This window comes from Protopterus annectens, chromosome 11.part0 (genome assembly GCF_019279795.1).
Source record: "Protopterus annectens isolate FY-2018-M chromosome 11.part0, PAN1.0, whole genome shotgun sequence".
Taxonomy (NCBI): Eukaryota; Metazoa; Chordata; order Ceratodontiformes; family Protopteridae; genus Protopterus; species Protopterus annectens.
This window is the reverse complement of record NC_056745.1, coordinates 1,046,049,539-1,046,073,512: the sequence shown is the minus strand read 5'-3', so window position 1 is coordinate 1,046,073,512 and position 23,974 is coordinate 1,046,049,539. Positions and strand designations below refer to the sequence as shown.

The 23,974-nt window shown below is 38.6% G+C and overlaps 1 protein-coding gene across 1 annotated transcript in view; it reads left to right on the top strand.

Moving 5' to 3' along the window:
• LOC122815689 (copine-8) overlaps positions 1 to 23,974 on the top strand; it is a 3,116,673-nt gene that overhangs the window by 1,015,710 nt on the left and 2,076,989 nt on the right. The window contains exon 5 of the mRNA XM_044088391.1: positions 4,750 to 4,789. Within this exon, the coding sequence (XP_043944326.1) occupies positions 4,750 to 4,789 (40 nt within the window). The remainder of the gene's footprint in view (positions 1 to 4,749; positions 4,790 to 23,974) is intronic.

Genomic DNA, 23,974 nt, shown 5'->3' with positions numbered 1-23,974 from the left:
TTGTTTAATTTCAAAATAGATCTTTGGGACTTGCTGTATCCAAGAAAACTATTTCTTCTTGGATTTCTAATGCTATTTCTTTTTGTTACACTTTTCATGTCAGGAGCATTTCCTCTTCAGTCAAGGCTCATTCTACTAGAGTTGTGGTTTCATGTGGTGCTGTTTTCAAGGACTTAGATACTAATTCTATCCTTGAAGCAGCTACCTGGACTTTTGTGCACAGGTTTACAAAGCACTACAAGTTGGATGTTATCTCTACAGCTAGGGCTGATTTTGCTAGTGCTGTTCTTCATGGCTTTTTAGGGGACTTTTCTGCTACTTTCCCCCCTCCCTAGTTTCCTTTTGTGCTCTGGCACTCTCCCATATATTAAGAATTCTGCAGCAATAAAGGTAAGGACATAGTACAGTTGTGTAAAATCCCACCATAACAGTAGATGTCCGTGTCTTCACTGCTGCAGTATTCGCTCCATCCCTTCTTCTTCCTAGTCCTTTGCCTTTCAGATTACCTCTTAGGTTCCTTGGACTGGTGTTCCTAGTGGGGAAATCAGTTCTGACTGTGGTAGGCCTGAACCTTACCTTTATGTCCTATGGTGTGCAAGGAGCTTTTGCTAGACTGTCTGGACGTTGGGCATCCACTGCAGGGAATCCCCATATGTTAGGAATACTGCAGCAGTGAAGGCAAGGACATCTACCGTTATGGTAAGATTTTACACAATTGTACTGTTTGGTTGCAGTGATTTGTGGTCTAGAGCACAATATTCTATTGGGGGAGTAGTGTTGCATTAAGTTGTTAATTACTAGGAAATTATGTGGTTTATAGAGAAGTCTGCATATTGTAGCTAGCTGAGAGATCATTAGGTTATATAGTAGTTCTAAGCAGTGTAATTCTATGAGGGATAGGCAGTGGTGTGTTCTGTTATAGTTTACTGCAAATTTGGCTATGTTATTATAACGTCGCTCAAGTTTGGATAGTTGTGAGACTTGAAGGTTACTACAAAAATTACATGACTCTATTATAAATTTAAGAATCCTCAGAACTACGGATAGAAAATTACCCTCAAGATAGCCCATTGTTAAAAAAGATACACAATATGTGTAGGGTCTATTCAGGAGAAATTTTATTTAGTTACTGTAAAACAGTTAAATTAAATTGAAATAGTAATTCAGATGAAAAGATATAGATAAAATGGATAAATAGAATTTGTAAGGGTCTAATTGTTTGAAAAATTAAATATATTATACTGGTGTTGGCTGCTCATCATGAAAGCACCTTCCTAAATCTATAGTGCAAAATATTTTACTAATGATACAGCTGCCCCCCTTTTCCCCAGTCAACCAGTCAATATGCGTCAACAGAGAGAGAGGGAATGTGTTTTATATGGTGTAGGACTATTGTATGTGTTGTTCTGAGCATTGATCTTTTATGTCGTCATCTCCCCAGGATCATGTTTCAACACTTGGTTGCCCTAATGACTGCCTCATTCCTCCCAGATCTGAGAGTAGCCTACAAATCGATGCATTTCCCAAGGACACAAGCACTGGATGTGCAAAGTGGTGCTCTCATGTACTGCAGTAGTTGGAGACTCTTTGGTTATACTTGTCCTTCCCCTTGTTGCAGGTATTATTTCTGCAGTAGTTTGATCACAGACAGGGTGCATGTGGATATACCACACATGCTCACGTCATGTTTGCAGTGAAAAGACCAAGTGCAAGCATGGTTGTCTAGTTCATAAAATGGGAAACAACCATGACACCATTCCCTAAGGCGCATTGCAGCCCCGCAAGCACCTGGGCAGCTAGCTGAACCTGGATCATCAAGGGCAAAGTAAGTGCTTAATCCTTCTTTACCAGTGCTGCTTGGACATTGAATTTTATTGTTTAAGGAGGCAGAGTAGTTAGTTGTTTTTGTCTTATAGCCTTTGGTTTTCAGGTTTGTTTTCCAGCTGGGTTGCCTTTAGTATGGAGTTTGCATACTCTCCCTGTGCTCATGTGCTTTTTTCCTAGGTGGTCTGATTTCCTCCCACAGGGGAAAAACTTTCTGTAGGTGAATTTGCAATCTTTTGAATTGCTTACAAAAGTACAAGCAATATTTGACTTCCATATTGATATGTTTAGAAGTTTGATATTCGTGGTTTTACCCAAGGCTTTCTTGATTAGTAATTGCTTTGTATTCTTTATATGAAGTATATCATGCACTGATAAAATTAATAAACTCACAGTGGCTTTGCAGTTTAGACAGTAGCTTAAACCTTTACTGGGTCATTTCTAGCATTTCAGATTAGATAGTGACTTTTCATTTTAAGTGGCATAACTATATGGATATGTTCAGAACTGTTATAGAAACAAGAAATAGAATTTCAAGTCTCTGTTCATTTGCTATGTATTTTCTAATGCTATTACCTTTTAGCTTTTCGTAAATAAAATATTATACTTTTGAAAGAAATGATTCAATGGTTTTGATTGGCATTGAAATATGTTGGTTCATCATGTATGTGCATCCAGGCAGGTTACTTCTATGAAGAGAAATTGTGAAGAATACACGTGAGTAGTTCCGGAGAGTGTGTCTGGACGATAATGTATGGGTCTGAATGATGTTTGGAAGAAGAGTGGGGAATCTTTAATAACATAATGAGGTGTCAGCAAGAAACTGTCTTATTCTGATTTATTTTTGCCCCCCATGATCTGACTATGTCCATTCATTCCAGCAAGCCAGAGATTTTTGCTGGAGCAGTGGCAAGAGTTCTCAGCCTCCTCTTCATTAGACTCTTCTTTAAAGAGTACCCATTCATTCCTTAACAGCATAGATTCCACTTGATGTTGAGGCAAGAGCTACTCAAGGGGGAAGGAGGCATCATTCAAGCAGAACTGAGGATGCTCTTTGCTCTCTTTCCTATTCTGGTAATGAAAGCATTTTGACTTTCCATCTCCCTACCAGGTGAGTAGTCATGTGAACTGCATCATTACAGTGGCCCGCCATGCCCTGCCTTTGTCATCAAACAATTATGTAGACTTCCTATTGTGGCTACCACCTGTTGGTGCATTGGTAAGCCTAACACCCACCTCAGACAGTACACTGCATCACCTACCTTCCTCCACGAGATAGTATCAGTGTGTGCAGTTATTTCTGCCACCCCATCTCCCAGATGCACCACCCTTCCTGCCTGGCAGCATCATCAAAAGCCAAAGCCAATAGCTGAATGTGGACGACCTGGTCAGTAACCAGGACTTTAGAGCTGTACACCACCAATGCTGACCCAAAGTGTCAACAAGAGACTGTTCCACTCAAAATTCTTATCGTAAAGAAAAATGCTGTCAAAACTGGCATTTTTTTTAACTCATCTCAGACCATCTTCATAATAGAAATTGGTGGTATTTCCTATTTTATAGGAAAATATATTAGTCTCACATGATTCATATGCCACAGACCATTGTAGATTAGATAATGATTGTACATTTTTCTTGTAATTCATGAGTGATTTAGAACTGTCTAATTATAGAAACTGCTGTAGGTCAGAAGTTAATTGGCTTTCTTTCATGTAATCCATCAGACTAATTTACTGCTATTTATTGACACCATACAACGTGTAAACACCACTACTATTGTTGGTGGGATTAGTAAATTGTGTACGCATGACAAGAGACATTTATTGAAGCAGTGACTTTAAAATGCATGGCTCTTAGCCTGCTTGATTCAGAGCAATGCTGCAGGAATACACATAAACTATTCAAAAAGAAGTGAACAGTACCACCTGTGAATTTATATTTGCTAACATTCTTACACTGATGATTTGAGAGGAACATAACTTGAAGAGAAGGAGGTGATTTCAGAGGTAAAGATTTATTGATATCTAGGGAAACATTAGGAATTCTACATTACTGAAGATTACCATCCAACTTTCTTCACCTTCTATTTTATCTCCAGTTTTTGTAGTAGATTGCAGACCTGAAACACATTAGCTGATACTACTGTTTGTTGGTTATACACTAACTGTCAACCTGTATACTGTGTGATATTAATATAAGTAAGATTTCATACGCATTTGATGGTCTATTTGGAGTATGTTTCATATGATCATAACATTGTTTGTGGTTCTTTACTCCTTTATGTGGAGGTATGTGCTCATTCCTGTGGATGATGGAAGTTAAGAGGATGCTTATTATGGGAGATGGGCGGAGTAGAGTACTGATTTATAAAGTAAAAGAACGCAGCCAGTATGTAGAGTGTTTGCACAGATGGACAGCACAGTGGAGCAACAATTACCAGTGCTTCCCGAGAGTGCTTGGTCCCACACTTTGGTGCACAGCTGGGGTGTATTCTTTGCAAAATTAGCATGTCCTTTCTGTGCTACAGTGTCTTTTCCCTTGAGTGTTCTTTCCACATGCCAAACATATGTCAGTGGATGAACTGAAGATTCAGTAAACTGCCTGTAGGTTATTTTGGCATTTATATAAATACCTTATACATCCTGCTGTGGATTGGTGCACCTTGTAGTACCGAATGGTACTGAATCTTTGTCCTATGCACAGGAGTGCTACACAAGAACAGGCAAAGCTCCAACACAACCCTGATTAGGAAAATGCAGGTAGAAAAAAAGAATTATTGCAAAAATGCATGAAAAATAACATATCAACTTGATATACATTTTAAAAGTCTATGCTTTTGATGGCTTTTAGCTGAAAGTAGTGCAAATATAATTTACCTTCTCTTTCCTTGCATTTGAGAAATAATTTGTGCTTTCTGTGTTTTAGATATGATGTGGATTCAAAGAGCAGCAATCTGGCAAAGCATGTAAGTTTATCTTTATACATATCGGACTTTATATGTGTTTGTCAGACTGTGCAGGTGGTCGTTTTCATCGTTTTATGTTAGTATGTTTCTGCGCATTAGTTCCTTTATTACCGCGACTTGATAAAATTAATGGTTTTGGTGTAGGTGACTTGTTAGATTTACAATGTTCCTTTTATATATTTTTGAATGTGGTAGACAAGGTTATTAGCAGTCATATTGTTTTCATCTTGAATCTTGCTATTAGACTATCCGTTACCACTTCATTCCTTTGGACCAGTCATCGGTTTTTATATTTTTCTCTGCCTTGTTGAATGCAACAAGTAGAAGTGACTGAATGAAGTGACTTGCTGTTGTAAATGCTGACTACAGTTCCTTGCAATTTTAAGAAAATATTTAGTTAAAAATGTTGATTTTAACTATTGTTTTTCCCTTGACTATAGTTTAGTTGACCTTCATGTTTCCTGTGCACTGTTTCCCATTGCTACATCTTCTGCCTATAAAGTAATTCATGATGCACCATTGATATTAAATGAATTTCATTCTCCGTTACATTTCCATTGCAGATTGTTTGCTATTTCTTATTGGACCACTGCTGAATTTCATGTCAACCACTTTTCTAAGGGTTCACCCTCATGACCAAACCACACCAGCCATGGGTAAATCCAGCACTACCCACACCCAGCCGTGGGTTATTGCTTAAATCTTTAATATCAAACCTAGCCCTACTACTCATTCTTAGAAGTTCTAGAATAGTGCATTTTGAGATACGAGGAGAAAATCATGCTTTCAGAAAAATATACTGTCCATCGCATCAAACTTCCAGCCATTAATTTTATTAAAATTGGTAAAATTGTAAGTGCATGCTGAACACTTCCTGCAATGGTATTTATTTATTTATTGACATTTGTTGACCAGGAAGGTCTGACTGGGAGAGGAGCCCATTTTCAGCAGAGGCCTGTGCAGAAAAGCTCCACTAACACATTATGATTGCACAGTACTTTACAAGAATTTACAGAAATTACAGGACAATATAACAAAATGAGAAACAGACTAATAAATTGTGGAAAGTTGCAATATCAGAGAGAAAAGTGGTATTTTGCAAGATATATATATATATATATATATATATATATATATATATATATATATATATATATATATATATATATATATATATATATATATATATATATATATATATATATATATATATGTGTATGTGTGTGTGTATATATATATATATATATATATATGTATATATATATATATATATACATATTTTGTAAATATTGAAATAGTTTGAAAGCTTGAAAGTTCAGAAAGGAAAAGATCACTAGAGGGGTAGTGTTCTGTTGAAAGAATTAATAAAGGGAAAGAAAAATCACTAGTGGGGTAGTTTTAAAGGGGTGAGGGGTTAGAATGATAATTAAGGTTAACAAGATTTATAGTAAGGACAGAGTTGTTTAAAAATGACGTATAGATCAAAAAGAGTTTCCTACTGGTTTTGATGGGTAAAGATCGGGGTAAACTAAAGGAAGGCTTAAGGAGAGTAGGATGTTTATCTATTTGGATAGATGCAGGGGCAGATTTTAGTATTTAGTAGGTAGTTCTTTAGGGTGAGTTTAAATTTGTTGAAGCAGCTAATGGTGTTTATGCTGGTTGGAAGAGAGTTCCATAGTTTAGTGACAGTGTATGAATAAAGGCAGTGTCCGGCTCTTTTGTTTGGTACATGAACAGTTATGAATTTTTTATTTTCAGAGAAAAGGGTTCTGGTGGGGCTATAAGGTATTAAAATGCTCTTAAGGGCAGGGCAGTTGTTTGGACTGCAGACAGTTTTGCGTGGTGTGGGCAGTTGAATGAGGTTAAGGTGATGTGGAAACTGCAGCCAGTTTAATTCATTTAATGTTGGCAGCGATGTGAGCAGTATGAGCCGCCTATGGCTAATTTGGCAATTTTAGGGTAGCAGGACTGGAGCTTATTTTGTAGAGGTGAGTGCAGGTTAGTAAAAATAGGGGTACCGTATAATAGGGAGGGGAGCAAGTGTTGGTGAGAGCTTTTTTGGTGGTGCTGTCCATGAAATGTCTGTCTGTACAGGACTCCTAATTTGCAGTGTTTTTTTTTAATGGCATTACCAATATGGTGTTCATATGTAAGCTTATTGTCAATGGTAATACCTAATAGTTTAGCATGGGATATGATTTCAGTTTCTGTGTTGCTTTAAGAGAAAATATGAAAATGAGAGTCAGGTGAGATGGGTTTTGCTGTGAACAGGAGAAGCTGTGTTTTTTTGGCATTAATAAGTAGTTGTGAATCAGTTAACCAGGCTTCGATTGCTGTGAAGGAATCCTAGGTTATTTGCTGGAGGGGTTGTAGGTTATTTGAGGAGGAGATGCTGGTAATATCATCTGCATAGTGGATAATAGAGCTATGAGGAGAAGCAGTGTGAAGGTTGTTGGTAAATATGTTAATGAATAGAGGTCCAAGTATGGACCCTTGTGATACTCCAGTTTGATTGGTTTGGTATTCTGATAATATATTCACCATTTTACGCATTGTTGCCTGTTAGTGATAACACCACTGGTGGGTAGGTGGGGTGCAGCCAGTATTAGAAAGGTGTTGTGGAAGTATTTTGTATGATACTGTAGCGAAAGCCTTCGACAAGTGTAGTAGTAAGACTGAAGTAATATTACCTGGATCAGTGGATCTCTGTACAGTATCCAAGAAGGAGATAAGTGCAGTGCTTGTCCTGTGGCTGTTGGGTGGAGGTGGAGGTGAGTAGGTTGTGTGTAAGATGGTGAAGTAGTTGTTTATGGATGCACTTTTCGAGGAGTACTGGTGGGTAGGTGGGGTGCAGCCAGTATTAGAAAGGTGTTGTAGAAGTTTTTTGTATGATACTGTAGCAAAAGCCTTCGACAAGTGTAGTAGTAATACTGAAGTAATATTACCTGAATCAGTGGATCTCTGTACAGTATCCAAGAAGGAGATAAGTGCAGTGCTTGTCCTGTGTGAGGGGCAAAAGCCATGTTGGGTGGAGGTGGAGGTGAGTAGGTTGTGTGTAAGATGGTGAAGTAGTTGTTTATGGATGCACTTTTCGAGGAGTTTGGATAGCGAGGAGAGGATAGAGATTGGACGATAGTTAGAGGGTTCATTGGTGTTACCTCCTTTATGATGTTGAATGATGATAGTTTTTTCCAGAGGTTGGGGACATAGGATTCTGTAATTGAGCGGTTGATCAGAATGCTAACAGGGTATGCTATGGCCTCAGCAGCAAGTTTTAAGTATTCTGGTGGGAGGTCATCAGAGGAGAGACAGCATGGTCTTAATTTTCTGTGGAGTCCCTGAATTTCTGTGGTTGGTATTGGTTGTAGGAGAAGAGGCTAGATGGTGTAATATTGCTTTGGTGAAGGGGAGAAAAATTATCTATGAGGGGTAGAGGATCTTTTCTAAGTGAGGACTGCTTTTGTGGGGTAGAGGGGGAATGGAATTTGATAGGGTGAGGGTAGAAGGAGAGGAGTCTGTTATTAATTTGTGTATGCTATTTATAGAATGTGAGTTGAGCATAGTGGCTATTTGTGAATGTGTTTTTTCTGGGCATGGTGATGGGTTTTGTTTGGTGTCAGGGGTAAGGAGATTAGTGATGCTTTTCTAGAATTGTTTTGGGTTGTTTCTATAGTTACTCAGTGGGTTAGAGAAATAGTTTCTCTTGTCAGTACATACTAGCTTTTTAGCTTTCTTTTGTAACTGTTTGTATCTAAGTTTTGTAGGAGTTGATTTGTGGTTTTTGTTAGCCAAGGTGCATGGTTTGATTTTACTCTTTTAGTACAAGGAGGGGTGCTGCAGTAGTGTTGTCGCCTCATAGCAAGACGTTGTCCCGTTCGATTCTCAGCTATAGCGTCTTCTGTGTGGAGGCATGCATGAATGGGGCATGCCTTCATTGAAGGTTGTGTGTCAGGGCTGGTAACCTGGTACGTAAAAAAAATCCACTACCAATCATTAGCGGACCGGAGTTCCGCTGTGGCGACCCCTAACCGGGAAAAGCCAAAAGACACAAGCAAACAGTACGAGAAGGGGCTTGGATGTTGAGTATGTCTAGGAATATCTTATTAAAATAGTATAAGGCATCATCCAATGGGAGAGGTTTTAGTGGGCACCAATCTGAGAGTTTCAGAATGATGATTAAATTCTTGTTGATCAAAATATTTTAGGTTTCTTGTGGCTTAATAGTTATGAGATTTCAAAATATGTGGAGTGGATTTATAAGGGAAAACAGGTAAGTGGTCACGGAGTATATTGAGCAGGGTCTTTTGATTTGAGTATTTCAGTGGAGCTGAAACTAAGATACGTCGAGGATGGCTCCTGGTGTATTTATATTGAGCACTCTTGTAGGGTTGGTGATAATTTAGGTGAACTTGTAGAGGTTTATAGTGTTTGTTGGAGAATCAGTTATTAAATCATCTCCCATAATAGTTAAGTTGTGGATATTTTCTGACATCCAGGTGAGGATGTCCTCAAGGGTTTGGATATTTTGTCCTGGTGGGATATACAGAATAACTGTGCATAGCTGTTTAGCTATGTTAATTTGTAGGTTTCCTAATAGTTTCAGCATTTGAAAATTATGGGAGTTTGGTTGAGTGTAGTTATGCCTGAGGGTTCTGGGTTGGGGTGGATGTCAACACATAGGGATAGTCTGTTGTGGTTGTTAAGGGACTGTTTTGGAAGATTTTTTTTGTTATAGGTTGTTAGAGTCTGGTAGATGTTTTTATTTATGGTGGTATAGGACACAATATTTTTAGTTTTGATAAATTAATGAAATGCTAGTCGAATAGGCTGGGAGATATATTATGGAAGCTGTTTAATGGTTTGTCACTGCATAAGGAAGAAGTTATATAACTACTAGCTGTGGTGTGAAGTCGAGATTTGGGGGGGGGGTAATAAGAATCAGTAGGCTAAGGGCAAGAGTTAGAAACAGATTGGTCCATGTGGGTGTGCAGACAGCATGACAGATTTGTGACAGTCTCACAAAGCAACTTCAAGTCATAACCCTCCACTTGTTCTTAACTCTTCTAAAAGATCACAGCAGGGTATGTCCTAACTGATTATTCAAAAATACCTCTTAGACAAAACCTGGAAATGATTGATACAGTGTTGATGCAACCCTAAGAAGTACAGCATCATATCACATATTTTTCAGAGAATCTGTGGCAGATCATCACATCCCCAATCACTGAAATCTGAAACAACTTCAAGTGCCCCTTCCAGTATAGTAAGGCAAAATATTTTTTGTGGTAAGGCTGTACCAACTGCATTATTCACCCATTGCTTGTTTTATTTTTATAGTGACATCATATTCACACTAACTTTTGAGTGTAAAAGCAAATTCTCATGAGTTGCACCTTTTAGTGAGTGGGATGAGATGGTGTGACCTGATTCTTCACTAGATGCAGACTTAATGCAAAGCGAAGTTCTAGATTCCGATTTTAATAGCAGACCGGAGTTCTGCTGTGGCGACCCTTAACCGGGATAAGCCAAAAGACACAACAACCAGGATGATTTTTCACTTTAATTTACTTTATTTTTTTATTTATTAACCAGGGTAGAACACTAATTCTTTTTGAACACTTTTAGGAATGTATTACAAAGAAGCAAGAATGTAGTACGTAGTAATATCAGTCATTCAGTGTTTAACAAAACTGTAGTAGACATTTATGTAGGATGAACATAGAGATTAGATATAAATTCTGACTTCATGGACTCAGAGCAGTAGTTTTATTCAAAAAATAAGCTGTACACTTTATTATATATTATCCCCTTGGATGTTTGAATTTGGATCATTTGGACAGGTGACTTCTGAGAGCAGAAGTGAATGGGTTGAGTAAGGAGTTAGGCGATGTGCTATTAAAGAGTTTGGGACAGCTACTTGGAGGTGAATAATTTGATATTTGTCAGTAGATCTGAAAAAAAATAATAAAGGTCAAAGTGCGGCCAAGCATATGATGAGAGATCTATGCACTAACTTGAAGGCTTTGTATGTTACCTTGCTGAAATGATGTATTTAGCATTCTGTAAAGGCTAACCACTGCTCTAGTGATTTTACTTTGCAGGGTACTTCATGCAAGGGGGAGAGAAGTAAAAGCTGCATATATTTTTCTTTAGAATTTGATGTTTTTGTGGATTTGTAATGGAGACAGCTATAAACAATAGAAGGCAACTTTTTCATTAAGGAGTCTTTGGTAAATGTGAGGTTTTTCAGGAGTGTGCTTCAGACTGTTGACAGCAATTCCAGTAAAGGCCAATAGACCAAATAAATACTGATAAAACAACTTCCATCAGCAGTGGTGTTTTATCTTTTCTTTAATGATGTGTGATACCAGAGTAAGTCCATATAAGTTTGTGGTGTGTGGGGTATTCCTTCACAATGGCAAAATAAGAAAAAGAAAAGAAAAAAAGAAAAAGGAAACATATTACCTCTGACATTTGCTGTATGTTATTTCTTCATTTTTTTCAGTGAAATGACATTCTTTTGAACCTTTGAACTGTTTTCAGTGGGTCAGCATGAGTCCTGTTCTGGATGCATCTGAATAAGGAACTATTTGTTGTTAGTAGCTTGTGTTTATGGAGAATGGGGCAATGCTGAGTATAGAGTGATTTATGCTGGGTAATTGTTTGAACTGCCATTGAGCCAGAGGTTTTGACTAATAAACACAAGGGAACTGCCAAGCAACATGCTTGGGTTTTGTGAGCAAAATCGGCAGTTGATTTTCACTAAACAATGGAATAATCAGGATTTTTGCCAGTTACTGAAGTAGTGGTTACTGCCTAGTAATCTAGTCTTACAGAACATAACCAGATGTGTTTTAATTAATGTAGTTCAGGGTTATTAGTTGAGTAAGCCTGTGTTTTTCTTTGACAAAGAAGCATACAAGCATTCTTTACAGAATCTACCTGCAACTGCTGGCATGACAATGATTGGATAACTTACTATCCCCTGTCAAGAATCCCTTCATCCATCTGCCCATCCATTAATCCACAACCCCTTTTTCCCACTTTTGTACATGGGGTTGGGGTGTGACTTCACCAGTGAAAATCATCTATAACCAAGGTTTACCCCGCTGGGTAGCTATCCCTGCTGTGGTTGTTCTTCTAAACTACGCACTTGCATGCACACTTACACCTGTTGCTAATTTAGTGTCCAGTCCATCTACTGCATATTTTTGGAATGTGGGAGGAAACTGGAGCCCCCAGAGTAAACCCATACAAATAAAGGGAGGACCAGCAGACTCCACACAGAAGGCACCCCAGCTGAGAATCGAACCAGGGACCATTTTGCTCTAGGGTGGCAACTCTATCCCATGTGCCACTGCACACCATTAAAAAACTTTTCTCAGCCTCTTAGTGTGTCATCTTTTATAAGCACTATCACATCCTTGAACATCTACCCTCTGTACATACCAAATTTCATTCAAGCTGTAGAAAATTCTAGATATTTTGCCACCATGTGAAAGAGAAGCTTATACTGACTCTGCGTTCTCACATATGTAACTTATTTTTAAAAGTTGTAACCGTTAGTTCTTGTTGTTCTCCACTGGTTGATAGTCTATGCACTTTGTGTTTCAACACTGCATGTCAACATTTGTATTCTTTGCATACTTTCTTGTAAATAATGCATTATTCTGTAAACTGGAGCTTTTCTCCTCGGGTCTCCACTGAAAACTGGCCATATGGCTCAGCTGGACTAACCCAGTTAACAAATGTCAAATAAATGAATAAATAAGCATATTTTTCACATGTAGATAGGAGTCTGTGTTATATGTATGATTGCACTGTTTTATGCATTTCTTTGCTTACATTTTATATATCTGTGTGTGTGTATATGCACACACACACACACACACACACACACACAGATATATATATATATATATATATATATATATATATATATATATATATATATTTATATATATATACATATATATATATATATATATATATATATATATATATATGTTCCTACTTCCCTTATACTATGCTACCTCATATTCCACCTATGCTTGTCCAATACCACTTACAAAGACAACTACCATACAAACCCACCTTCCCCCTCACTCTTACTCCCATTTCTACTCTTACTCCCATTTCTACTCTATCTCCTCTTCTCTCATTCAGCCCAACCCTCTGCACCTATTCCACCCTAAACTCTTCTCCTCTAAAGTCAAGACACTGTCACCTGCTCCATACTACAATCTACCAAAATTCATGCCTGACAGACCAATATGGCTAAAGGATATCTTCTTCAACAACCTAGTCTAAGCTGGAGATATCCATCCTAACCCTGGTCCTACATCCTTTATTAACAACACTCATCCCTTACCCTCTTCCTCCTATCTCAACACCCTAAATATTTTTACAGTTAAAGCACAAAGTCTAAACAACAAAGTACACCAATTTCAAGCTTTGTTAAGCTATAACCAACCAGATATCTTAGTCATCTCCAAACCCTGGCTCAAGCCTTTTATCTCCAACTCTGAGATTCTGCCCCCAGGATTTCATTGTCTCAGAAATGACCGACTAAATAAAAAGGCCCTAGTCTACTCCAACCTTCTTACCTTAATTCCCCTCCAAATTCCAATTCCTCAGTTCCAGAACACTGAACTAACTGCTGAAATTCTAAACTAAATAAACATAAAAATATCTGTATCATTGCCCTATATAGCTCACCTGGTAACAATATCTCTACACTTAAAAATATTCTCCTATGGGCCTCTACTGAAATTAACTATGAAACTTATATCCTTGGTGATGTGAATATTGACTGGAATAAAATCAATTGCCCCTCTCCCTCCCTATCCATTAACCTCAATAACCACTCAAATAATCCTCTCCATCACTCGACCTAACAAAATAAACCCTCCTGGATACATTATAGATTGGATCCTAGTCTCAGATCCAAGTAAAATAACCAATTCTGGCACAATTCCTGATACCTTTAGCGACCACCTCCCAGCCTTTATGCATCTCTCAACTAGTTCCTCCCCACACCAGCATCAATACATTCAAACTCGTAACCTCAGTAGCTTCAACCCAACTACTTTCTCAAATACTTTCAAACAAATGAACTGGCAAATTCTAAACATCCTTCCTCTTGACAAGGCTATAGAATACTTCAACTCTTGTCTTCCTTGATAGTTTAAACTCACTAGCCCCACTAAGAAACAAAAGGATAAAAACTAAACCTGCTCCTTGGCTATCCAAAGAGACAAAACAGATTATGCACCACAGAGACAAACTATGGAAACTTTAGAAAAACAATAAACTGGCCAATACCTTGCTCCTATATAAACAGCTCCACAACCGTGCAAAACGACTAATCACCAAAGACAAAAAATCCTACTATATCAAACTTCAGTCCAAAAACAATAACCCCCCCCAAAAAAAAAAATTCTGGAACTCAATAATCTCACGCCTCAATCCAGGCTCCAAGAATAATCCCTGTCCTGACCCAAGTAAATTTGACCTTGAACTAGGCTCTGAATTTAACTCATTTTTCATAGAAACTATTACTACCCTCACCAAGACATTTCCCAACAATAACCCAACTGTTCTACCCCTTCTAACTCACCTCATCTGTTTGAACTCAAACCCATCTCCATTAACTTTATAAAAAACGTTTGTCCAAACTTAAACCTTTCTCTAACGCTCCTGACAATATTCCCTCTTCCTTCCTAAAATGTGCTGCTGATGGCATTGTTCTCCCAATCTGCCTCATTATTAACCGATCCATAAAAGAATCATACGTCCCCAAACTCTGGCGCTCAGCTTAAGTTCTTCCTCTTCATAAAGGAGGCAAAAATACCAGCATCTCAAACTTTCGGCTCATTGCTTTGCTCTCACCAATCTCCAAAATCCTAGAAAAATGCATCCACCTCCAACTTATGCATTTCCTGACCCAAAACAATCTTTTCACTCCTACTCAACACGGCTTCCGTCCAGGCCATAGCACAATAACCACTCTACTCTCTTTCCTAGAAACTGTCAATCAAGCACGAGATTAAGGGCACTTGGTTTCTACTGTTTTACTTGATCTGTCTAAAGCCTTTAATACTGTTTCCCACAAGCACCTTCTCTGTCATCTCTCAAACTTTAATCTCTCACATAATGCTTTATCCTGGTTCTCCAGCTATCTATCAGACAGATCACAGACAGTCAAATGGAAGAACTCCATCTCTTCCTTCCTACCTACCCCAACTGGCGTACCACAGGGATCCATCCTTGGGCCAATGCTTTTTAACATCTTCATCAATAACTTTCACACTGCTATTCCTGATGCTAAAATCATTCAATACGCAGACGATTCAGCCTTAGTCTGCACTGCCTCAAACCTCTCTGAATTGCTGACTAAAACCCAAACTGCCTTCTTAACAACTGAAAACTGGATGCACCAAAACCACCTCTCTCTCAATGCAAATAAATCAAAGATTTTACTATTCCCTCCCATAAAGACCCTCTCCTACAATAAAAACAACTTCAAAGTCTATAGTCAAACCAACTCGCCTATAGAAGTGGTCCCCTCTGCCAAACTACTTGGCATTACTGTAGATGAACACCACAAGTTTGATATTCATATTCAACAAAATATTAAGAAAACCTACCAAAAGCTAGGTATGCTGTATAGGAATAATCACTTTCTCTCCAACTCTACCAGGCAAACTCTGGCCTCAAATTATCTTCTTCCTTCCTTATTACATGGAGCCTCTCTCCTAACCAAGCTGTCCTCCTCTGTCACCTCTATACTAGAAAACTGCTACAACAAAATCTCTAAATTTGCCTCTAAATCTAAAAATACCACCCATCAATGCCTAACCTTACAATCCCTGAATTGGCTTGAACTCCCAAACTACCTAGACTATCTCCAACTCACTACTGCATATAGACTCATATTTCACCCAACAAAATGTCCCACTCTAACTAACATCCTTCCCCTTTATACACCCAACAGAGCTCTCAGATCTGAAAATCAGGACTTAATTACTATCCATAAACCTAAATGTCCTACTGGCCAACTTCTCCTATCTTTCTCACTAGGCAAAAAATGGAATTCCTGTCCCTCCACACTAAGAACCATACCAAACTCAGAAAACTTCAAAACCCAACAATTCAAACACCTGTCTACTAAATGGAGATGTACCTGCCTTCACCCAACCTAATCAAAGGGGGTTCTCTCTCTAGTTCCCAAGCTCTACAACTCTCATAGTTATCTTCCTATGCACCTATCTAAGCTCTCAACAATTTCTATAGCTTCTCTCTAAGCTCTCAACAACTCCTACAGCTACCCTCACACAGCCCAACCTTGTAAATATTGTAAATAGCATTCTACTGTTGATGTGTATATGTAAAGCGTATTTACATTTTCTTAAAAGGTTTGTATGTAAACTATTTCCACACCTAACACATATCTGTTTTTCTGAAATGAAACTGTATGATCCCTACCTTCAAGCTTAATGAATTTGTTAACTATGCATGATATTGAATGCATTTATGAGTAATTATTCTACATAATATTATCTTTAATATTAACTATCAGTTGTATCTAAATTGTATAATGCATCTTGGAGCTTTTCTCCCCGGGCCGCCACTGAAAATTGGTCAATTCAGCCCAGTGGACTTCCCCGGTAATCAAACTGCAAATAAATAAATATATATATATATATATATATATATATATATATATATATATATATATATATATATATATATATATATATATTATATATTGTGTGTGCATACATATATATAATTTTCTGCTTTTCTCTAATTGCACTCATTCTGGATCTTTTAAGATTACCCTATCTGCATTGAATCTTACCATAATGTTCTGAATTCTGACATGTACTCATTCTGTGTATAATAATTTTGATTAGAAAGACCGAGATGTATTTTCTGCTGTTTGAAATCAGGTCATGGCTAAAAATTGTCAATAGAGCAGTCCACTTGCCCAGTGAACAAGTAGTAAATAAATAAATAAATACATAAATACACATAAGTCAAAAGACTTATGTTAATTCGTCAGAAAGAACAGGTGACAAATTTATTTCTATCCTTGTCCGTATGACATTTATAGAAAACCATATACATACAAGTCTTCCTTAATTGAACAGGAAAAACCCTTTTGTAATACTTTGGATAGAAGTATGAAAGGGTAATAAATGGATGTATTTGTTAAAAGAACTGCATTTTGAAAGATTAGTGTAATCACTTATTTGCTGACATTAAAAAAATACACCTTTTAGCCATGATAGGTTGATTTTTTTTTCCTGCAGATGGCTAAACTAAAACAATAAGTGAGACGGTCACTGAAAAACCAATCACTAAAAACAAAATGAAAACTCCAGCAAAGCTAGAACTTCCACTGAGTGACCTCCCAAAACAAGCAGAGTGTTTGAGTAAGGATAAGAAACACAGGGCTGTTATACCCAGCTGATGTCCATTATCATTAGGGTCACTGCAAAAATATCCCAAACAACAAAGTAAAACAATAAGTGAGAAGGTCATTGAAAAACCAATCAGTAAAAACAAAATGAAAACTCCAGCAAAGCTAGAACTTCCACTGAGTGACCTCCCAAACCTCTTGTATCAGAGGCACATGGGATATATGCAAATGACCCTTATGAACATCAGGTGTTTCAGCTAAATGGCGATTCTGAATGTCCATGACTTGTTTCTTATGCTTAGTCAAACACTCTGCTTGTGCTGTGCTGACGAGGTCATAACAAGGCCAAAATATGCATATCCACAGCTAGTGGGTTTTGGCTTTATTGGCCTGAAATTGTCCATTAAAATGCCGAAACAAGTCATGGGCATTCAGAATCGCCATTTAGTTAAAACACCTGATGTTCATAAGGGTCATTTGCATATATCCCATGTGCCTCTGATACAAGAGGTTTGGGAGGTCACTCAGTGGAAGTTCTAGCTTTGCTGGAGTTTCATTTTGTTTTTTTTTCTGTGGATGGATAGGAAACTATTATATGTCTGAAAATATTGGGTAGAGCCAATCAGTTTCTACATGAAATCCTGAAGGAATATTTTCCAGCAGGTGTTTCATGATAAAAGAATTAAAATTAGTAAGGGAGTCAGAAGACAAAGAAAAGGGTTGTTATTTAGTCTGAGGCTGAAATTCGAGGTTGCAATTTTGAAAAATTATTGCCAAAGGCAGTCAGCATTGCATCTGTATGTTATCATTCAGACTGAGTAAGAAAGTTATTTTTCTCAATGTGTAAATAAATTTTCCTTCCAAAATTGGGGAGGGTGTTTGTTTTTGAAAAAGTGGTTTGACTGCTTAGTGTTTCATTTGCAGTATTTCTCAGTGATTTATCACAGGCTGTTTATTTTTTGGTATGCAGACAGATGAGGTTTTGTCTCAAAGTTTAAACGTATTCTAAGTTTGGGATGATATAAGGGATTGTAGTCACCCTGCAATCTCATTTTCATCAAGGCAAAATGCTTGCATTGAGGTTTAGGATGATTTCTGTGTGTATCTGAGTGGATATTTTCCAACTTGTGGAAGCCTGCAATACAGAAGAGCACTGGCCCATGTGCCCTATTGCTTGCCTCTTATTTTGTTCTAAAAGGCTTTGTGCACTGCCCAGTTGCCCTAGTTCTTGTCTCTCGCTTTCTTCTAAAAGGTCAGTTACACTGGCCCAGGTGCCCTATTGCTTGCCTCTTTCTCCTAAAAGGCTGGGTATTTGACTAATGTTTTAGGTGAAAAAACATCACAAAAATATCATTTAACAACCTTAACTCATGCCCACACATTTATTGGCAAGCATTCAAATGTTCAGGCAACCATCTTTGTTGTTTTCTCAGAGGAAGATAGAATGGTTCAGGGAGTCATTTTCAGCACTGAAATGTGAAGCCAACTCTTGACTCACTATTTCTCTTGTTTACTGGGAAATTTCATCTGGGTTTCTCCAATTTTTCAGCAGAGGCCTTGGGGAGAAAAGCTGCACAGATAAGGGCATATACATTACACGACAGAAAAATATAACATAATATAATGAATGCAGTGAGTTGTATAATATCACATTACACAGGATAATGCCGAGTACCTCCCACACACATTTGAGTTATTGTAACATAAGGTTGATTACAGAGAGATTTAACATTTAAGAGTAGCTAACTTATTTAGTGGGACACTTGGCTAGAATATGTAAAGATAGATAACACAAGAAGTGAAAGGATTATACTGAATGTTGATGGTGGGATAGATAGAAGGTAAAAGCATGTATGAAAGAGATGTATCATTGGTTACCTGGAAGAAAATTCTTATAAGGGAAAAGAAGTGGGATGTAGGCTGGAGTGGAACATGTAAAAGCATGACAGACGGTAGTAGAGGCCCGTTTAGTAGAGGCCCGTTTTTGGTGTTAGTATATTGTAATTATATTAGTATTAAATAAAGAAATTATGTGTACTTAGGTTCATAGTTTCATAGGTGTGTAGTAGGCTAATGGTCCTGGAGCTTTTACAAGCCCAGCCCATAGAAGTGCTCTGACATTGTGTCACCCGATGTTAGTTCACAGTGCCTCTATCAATTAGAGCCACTGCAGTGATCCCTGAGGTAAACTTTCTATTTCCCATCCACTTGAAGAGGGCCAGTGAGGTGCTCTACTTGACATGTATGGGAAGTCTATTCCAGAGCATGGACAATTTCTGGGTTATGAACCTATCCCTCCAGCATGTTCTGTTGATTGTGGTAATGAGGTTGAGGTTTCTGGAGCATGTGGTATGGAGGGATTTGGATTTCTTTTTATGTAGCATTTCTAACAGAGCTGGGTCAGACATGGCTTTGTAAGTCAAGCAGAGATTGTTTCTTAGTAAACGATATGAGACAGAGAATAGCTGGAGTGTTTTGAGTCTGTCCGTGTAGGATATGTGTTTAAGGCCTAAGATCCTCTTCATGAGGTACTTTTGTGGCCTTTCCAGCTGTTAATGTGTCTAGTGAGGTACATGCCAAATGAGGCATTATACTCGATGATTGGCCTAATGAGGGAAGAGTAGAGAGAAAGAGAGAGATGATGACCTCTTTCTTTCTGGAGGCAAAACCCTTGGAAATGAGATGTGCTACATAGAAAGACTTTCTGACCACAGTGGCAATGTGGTGGTCAAAGGAGAGGTTGCTGTCAACCTGTGTTCCCAGATCTCTTATAACACCTTCAGTGTTCAGTGGACTCCCATCAATGTGTTAATTGGTGGGAACTGAGTTTTTCCCAAAGAGGATGACAATGCATTTTTTGGCATTAGGCTTAAGGCCATGGTTTCAGCATCAGTCATTGGTCTCAGTGAAGCCTTTCTGTAGGATGTCTACATCACTTGGGGTGTTAATAATGGCTCACAGGTTGCAGTCAAATGTGAACTTGGTCAGCCAGAGTCCCTCCGGGTTGGCCTGGACTTCTGAGAAGTAGATGCCAAACAGGAGAGGACCTAGGACTGAACCTCATGGGACTTCCCTCATGACTGGTTGACCGTCTGACTTAGAGTCTGCTACTTTCACACTGTGGGTTCTATCTGTGAGCCAGTTTGCAATGCACCTAGTGATATAGGGGTTGATGCCTAGTTTGGTGAGTTTATCAATAATTCCAGAGTGGAGAATGGTATCAAAGGCTAGCCAGATCAAGGTAGGCTGTTTGAACTGCCTTACCCTCATCCGCAGCTCTGGTGACCGACTCAAAGAAGTCAACCAGGTTGACCAGGCATGATATGCCTTTCACAAAACCAAATTGTGTGGGATCTAGAGTTTGGAGATTCCCTATATCCTTGTTAATTAGGACCACAATGATGCACTCTATAGCCTTACATGTCAGACTCGTCAGGCTAATGGGGTGATAATTCCCAGGGTCTGTAGTCACTCCCCCTTTATGGAGAGGGATGACTGTAGCAGTGCGCCATTCAGTAGGGACAAAGTCTAGGGTGAGGCTGTGATTGACCAGGGCACACAGATGTGGTGCCAGTTCACTTTGTAGTTCATGTATAACACATCAAGGGATATTGTTGGGTCCCATGGAAGCTGTATTCTTGGCCTTGGACAATGCAGCTTTAACCTGTGCTGCAGTAATGCTGGGTGCCTGGCATTCCTCTGGTGTTGTGATTGGTCCTTTAGAAGGGGGAGACAGGGGTAAAGTTGGCACTGAATCTGTTGGCCAGTATGTTGGCAATATCTGTTGGCTCAGTATAGGAGTTACCATTGTGCAATAACTCAGAGCAAACCTGGGTATTGCTGTGGAGATTCTTGATATAACTATAGAAGGCTTTGCGGTTGTTTTTAGTGTCTGTCACGGCTTTAGAGGTTTTGATGAGGGATCTCAACTTTTTGTTGAGGCTAATAGGGGAGTTTTTCCAGTCTTGGGATCTTCGCCTTTTTCTGCAACAGTTTATTCTCTTTGTTGTAGAATTTATTAATATCAGGGGACCACCAGACTGGCTTCATTTTTTTGGAGGAGAGCGTCTTGGTTCTGTTGGGAATGGCTAGTTCCATGCATTTATGTACGTGTTCGTACAGTGTATTATGTATGATTTGGCAGCTATGTATCTATTTCCCATTGGCATGGGTGCCAAGACGTTAGCCAGCTCTGTTTGTAGGAGCCCGAAGTCAGCTTTGAAGAAGTTTTACTTGGTGGTTACCTTTGTGGGGTGTGGGTGAGATGTGGATTAACATGGTGATTAGTTTGTGGCTGGATCTAACCAGGGAGGAATTGACTGTCGGTGTAGAGAACGGTTGCCCATGTTAATAATAACCAGGTCAAGGATGTTGCTTCCTCTAGTGGGGGTAAGAATGAGTTGGTCCAGTGATGAATTCCAGGAAGCTTTGGGCCAGTGTATTGGTGCTTAAGTAGTTTTCCCATTTGATGGAGGGGCAGTTGAAGTCACCTACTATGAGAGTGTTGGGTTGGACCTCAAATAGTTTCCAGGGTGCTTAGAAACATAGAGTGAGAGTCTTGGGACATGCTTGGGGACCTGTAGCAGACTACAACCTGAATAGCCATCTTACCCAATGTTAGGTGTACCTGAAGTATCTCAGATGCATTATGATGGGCTACTAGTCTGGAGGTGTACATATCTTTTATGAATATGGAGACACCACCACCTTTGGTTTGGAGCTTCGGTCCATGTTCTGGGGCAGAAACACCTGGTAGCTCAGGGGTGCTTTCTGCTGCTTTAAACCAGGTCTCCGTTACAGTACAAATGTCACTGTTCTCCATTTCAGTGCTTCGAGCAAGTGCATCTTGAGATTTAGACTTCTTGGGGCAATAAAAAGAGTTAATATAGATTAACTAAAAGGAGGAGTAATGCTGTGCTCTGGGGTTCGACCTAGAGTAGTGCAGGAGCACAGCCAGTTGTTTAGTAGGTGTTTCTTCCGTGGTACCTTAAAGCTGCGTTGTTTCATTATACAAGTCAAAGTAAAACAGAAAGTGACAAAGGCCCTTTAATTTGTGCTGCAAGGCAAAAGAAGAAAGTTGCTAAGCTGTTCCTCAAACAATACATTAGATTTGATGAAGACAGTAGTACAGAAGAAAATGAGAAAATTGAGCACAGAGTAATGAAATAGCTCAGTGAATGCAAACATTTGTTTTATGGTATTGCAACGCTAAAGAAATGTCATTAAATTCTACTCAGAACCATATGTAACTCTATAACATAATTTCATAGGACTGCCTGTTCACATAAGAATGAATGTCAAGGAAGAGTTAGAAAAACTGCAGAACAGTGAACATAATTAAAAGTATCAAGCTCCACACCATGGAATTTGTGCATATTAATAGCATTTGACCTAGGATTCCAAGTGAAGTGTGTATTTATGTAGATATGAAAACTGGCTTTACAACAGGAGAGGTATCTCACAAGAACAGTGGTTGACCTTGTTAAGTTAAATCACTGGAGTAAACGTATTCAGTGAGTTAAAGCACAAGTCAGGATTTCTTTACTTTACTTTAGTAATGCATCCCAACATTTGCTAATAGTCTAGTGTTAATGAGGTACAAAGACTGATATTAAGGTTAGTTCTGCAACCAAAGTGTTTTGTCATGTAACACAGCTAGTCTTGTAAAGAAATAATTTTAACAACTCTACAAAATGTAAACTGGTAAATATAAAACATGATGAAACTCCTACAAAGGTGCTAGATATAGTGCAAGAGAATAGGTTCATAGGTTCATAGGTTCATAGGTAGGTACTAGGCTGTCTGCCTGAGGGCATTTATAAGCCTAGCCAGAGTGTGTCGGCTTTTGCCGCCCCATTGATTAATTAACTGAGCCTCTGTCAAGCAGAGCCAATGAAGTGAACCCAGGGGTGTATTTTCTGTTACCCATCCACTCGTCAAGGCTTCTCTTGAAGAGTGTTAGTGAGGGGCTCTGCCTAATGTAGTTAGGAATTTTGTTCCATAGCATGGGGAGTCTCTGTGACAGGAATCTATCCCTCCAGCATGTTCTATTTATTGCTGTGGTGAGGTTTAGCTCACTAGAGCATGTGGCTCGCAGTTACTTGGATTTCTTTAGGTGGAGCATCTCCATCAATTCTGAGTTGGACATGGCTTTGTGAGTCAGGCAGAGATCACCTCTGAGTAAGTGATATGTCACTGAGTACAGCCAGAGTTTTTTTCAGTCGGGCTACATAGGACAAATGTTTGAGGCCAGTAATCCTCTTGGTGAGGTGCTTTTGTGGTCTTTCAAGCTGTTGGAAGTGTCTTTTTAAGGTACTTCCCAAATGGGGCATTGTACTAATGGGTCTAATGAGTGACGAGTAGAGGGGCCCTATAACCTCTTTATTTCTAGATGCGAACATCTAAGTAATTAGATGGGCCACATAGAAGGATTTCCTAACTACTTTGGCAATATGATTGTCAATGATCTTACAATAAATAATGAACATGTAAGTTTAACAAGCATACCTATAAGTTGCATGGATTCTTATTTTCCTAGAATGACGCGTTGTTAGACTCAAGGTAGGTAAGAAGCAATGCATGAGATGATACTTGAAACTCTTTCCAATTGTCTGAACTCATTAAGAAGTATATGTCTGAGTTTTGATTTCTATGGGCCATTGTTTATGAAATAGTACTTGTTAATGACGAGTACTCAAGATGATTCCTAGGGTTTATCAGAAAGACTCAATCCCATCTCAGTAGTGAAACAGTAAGTT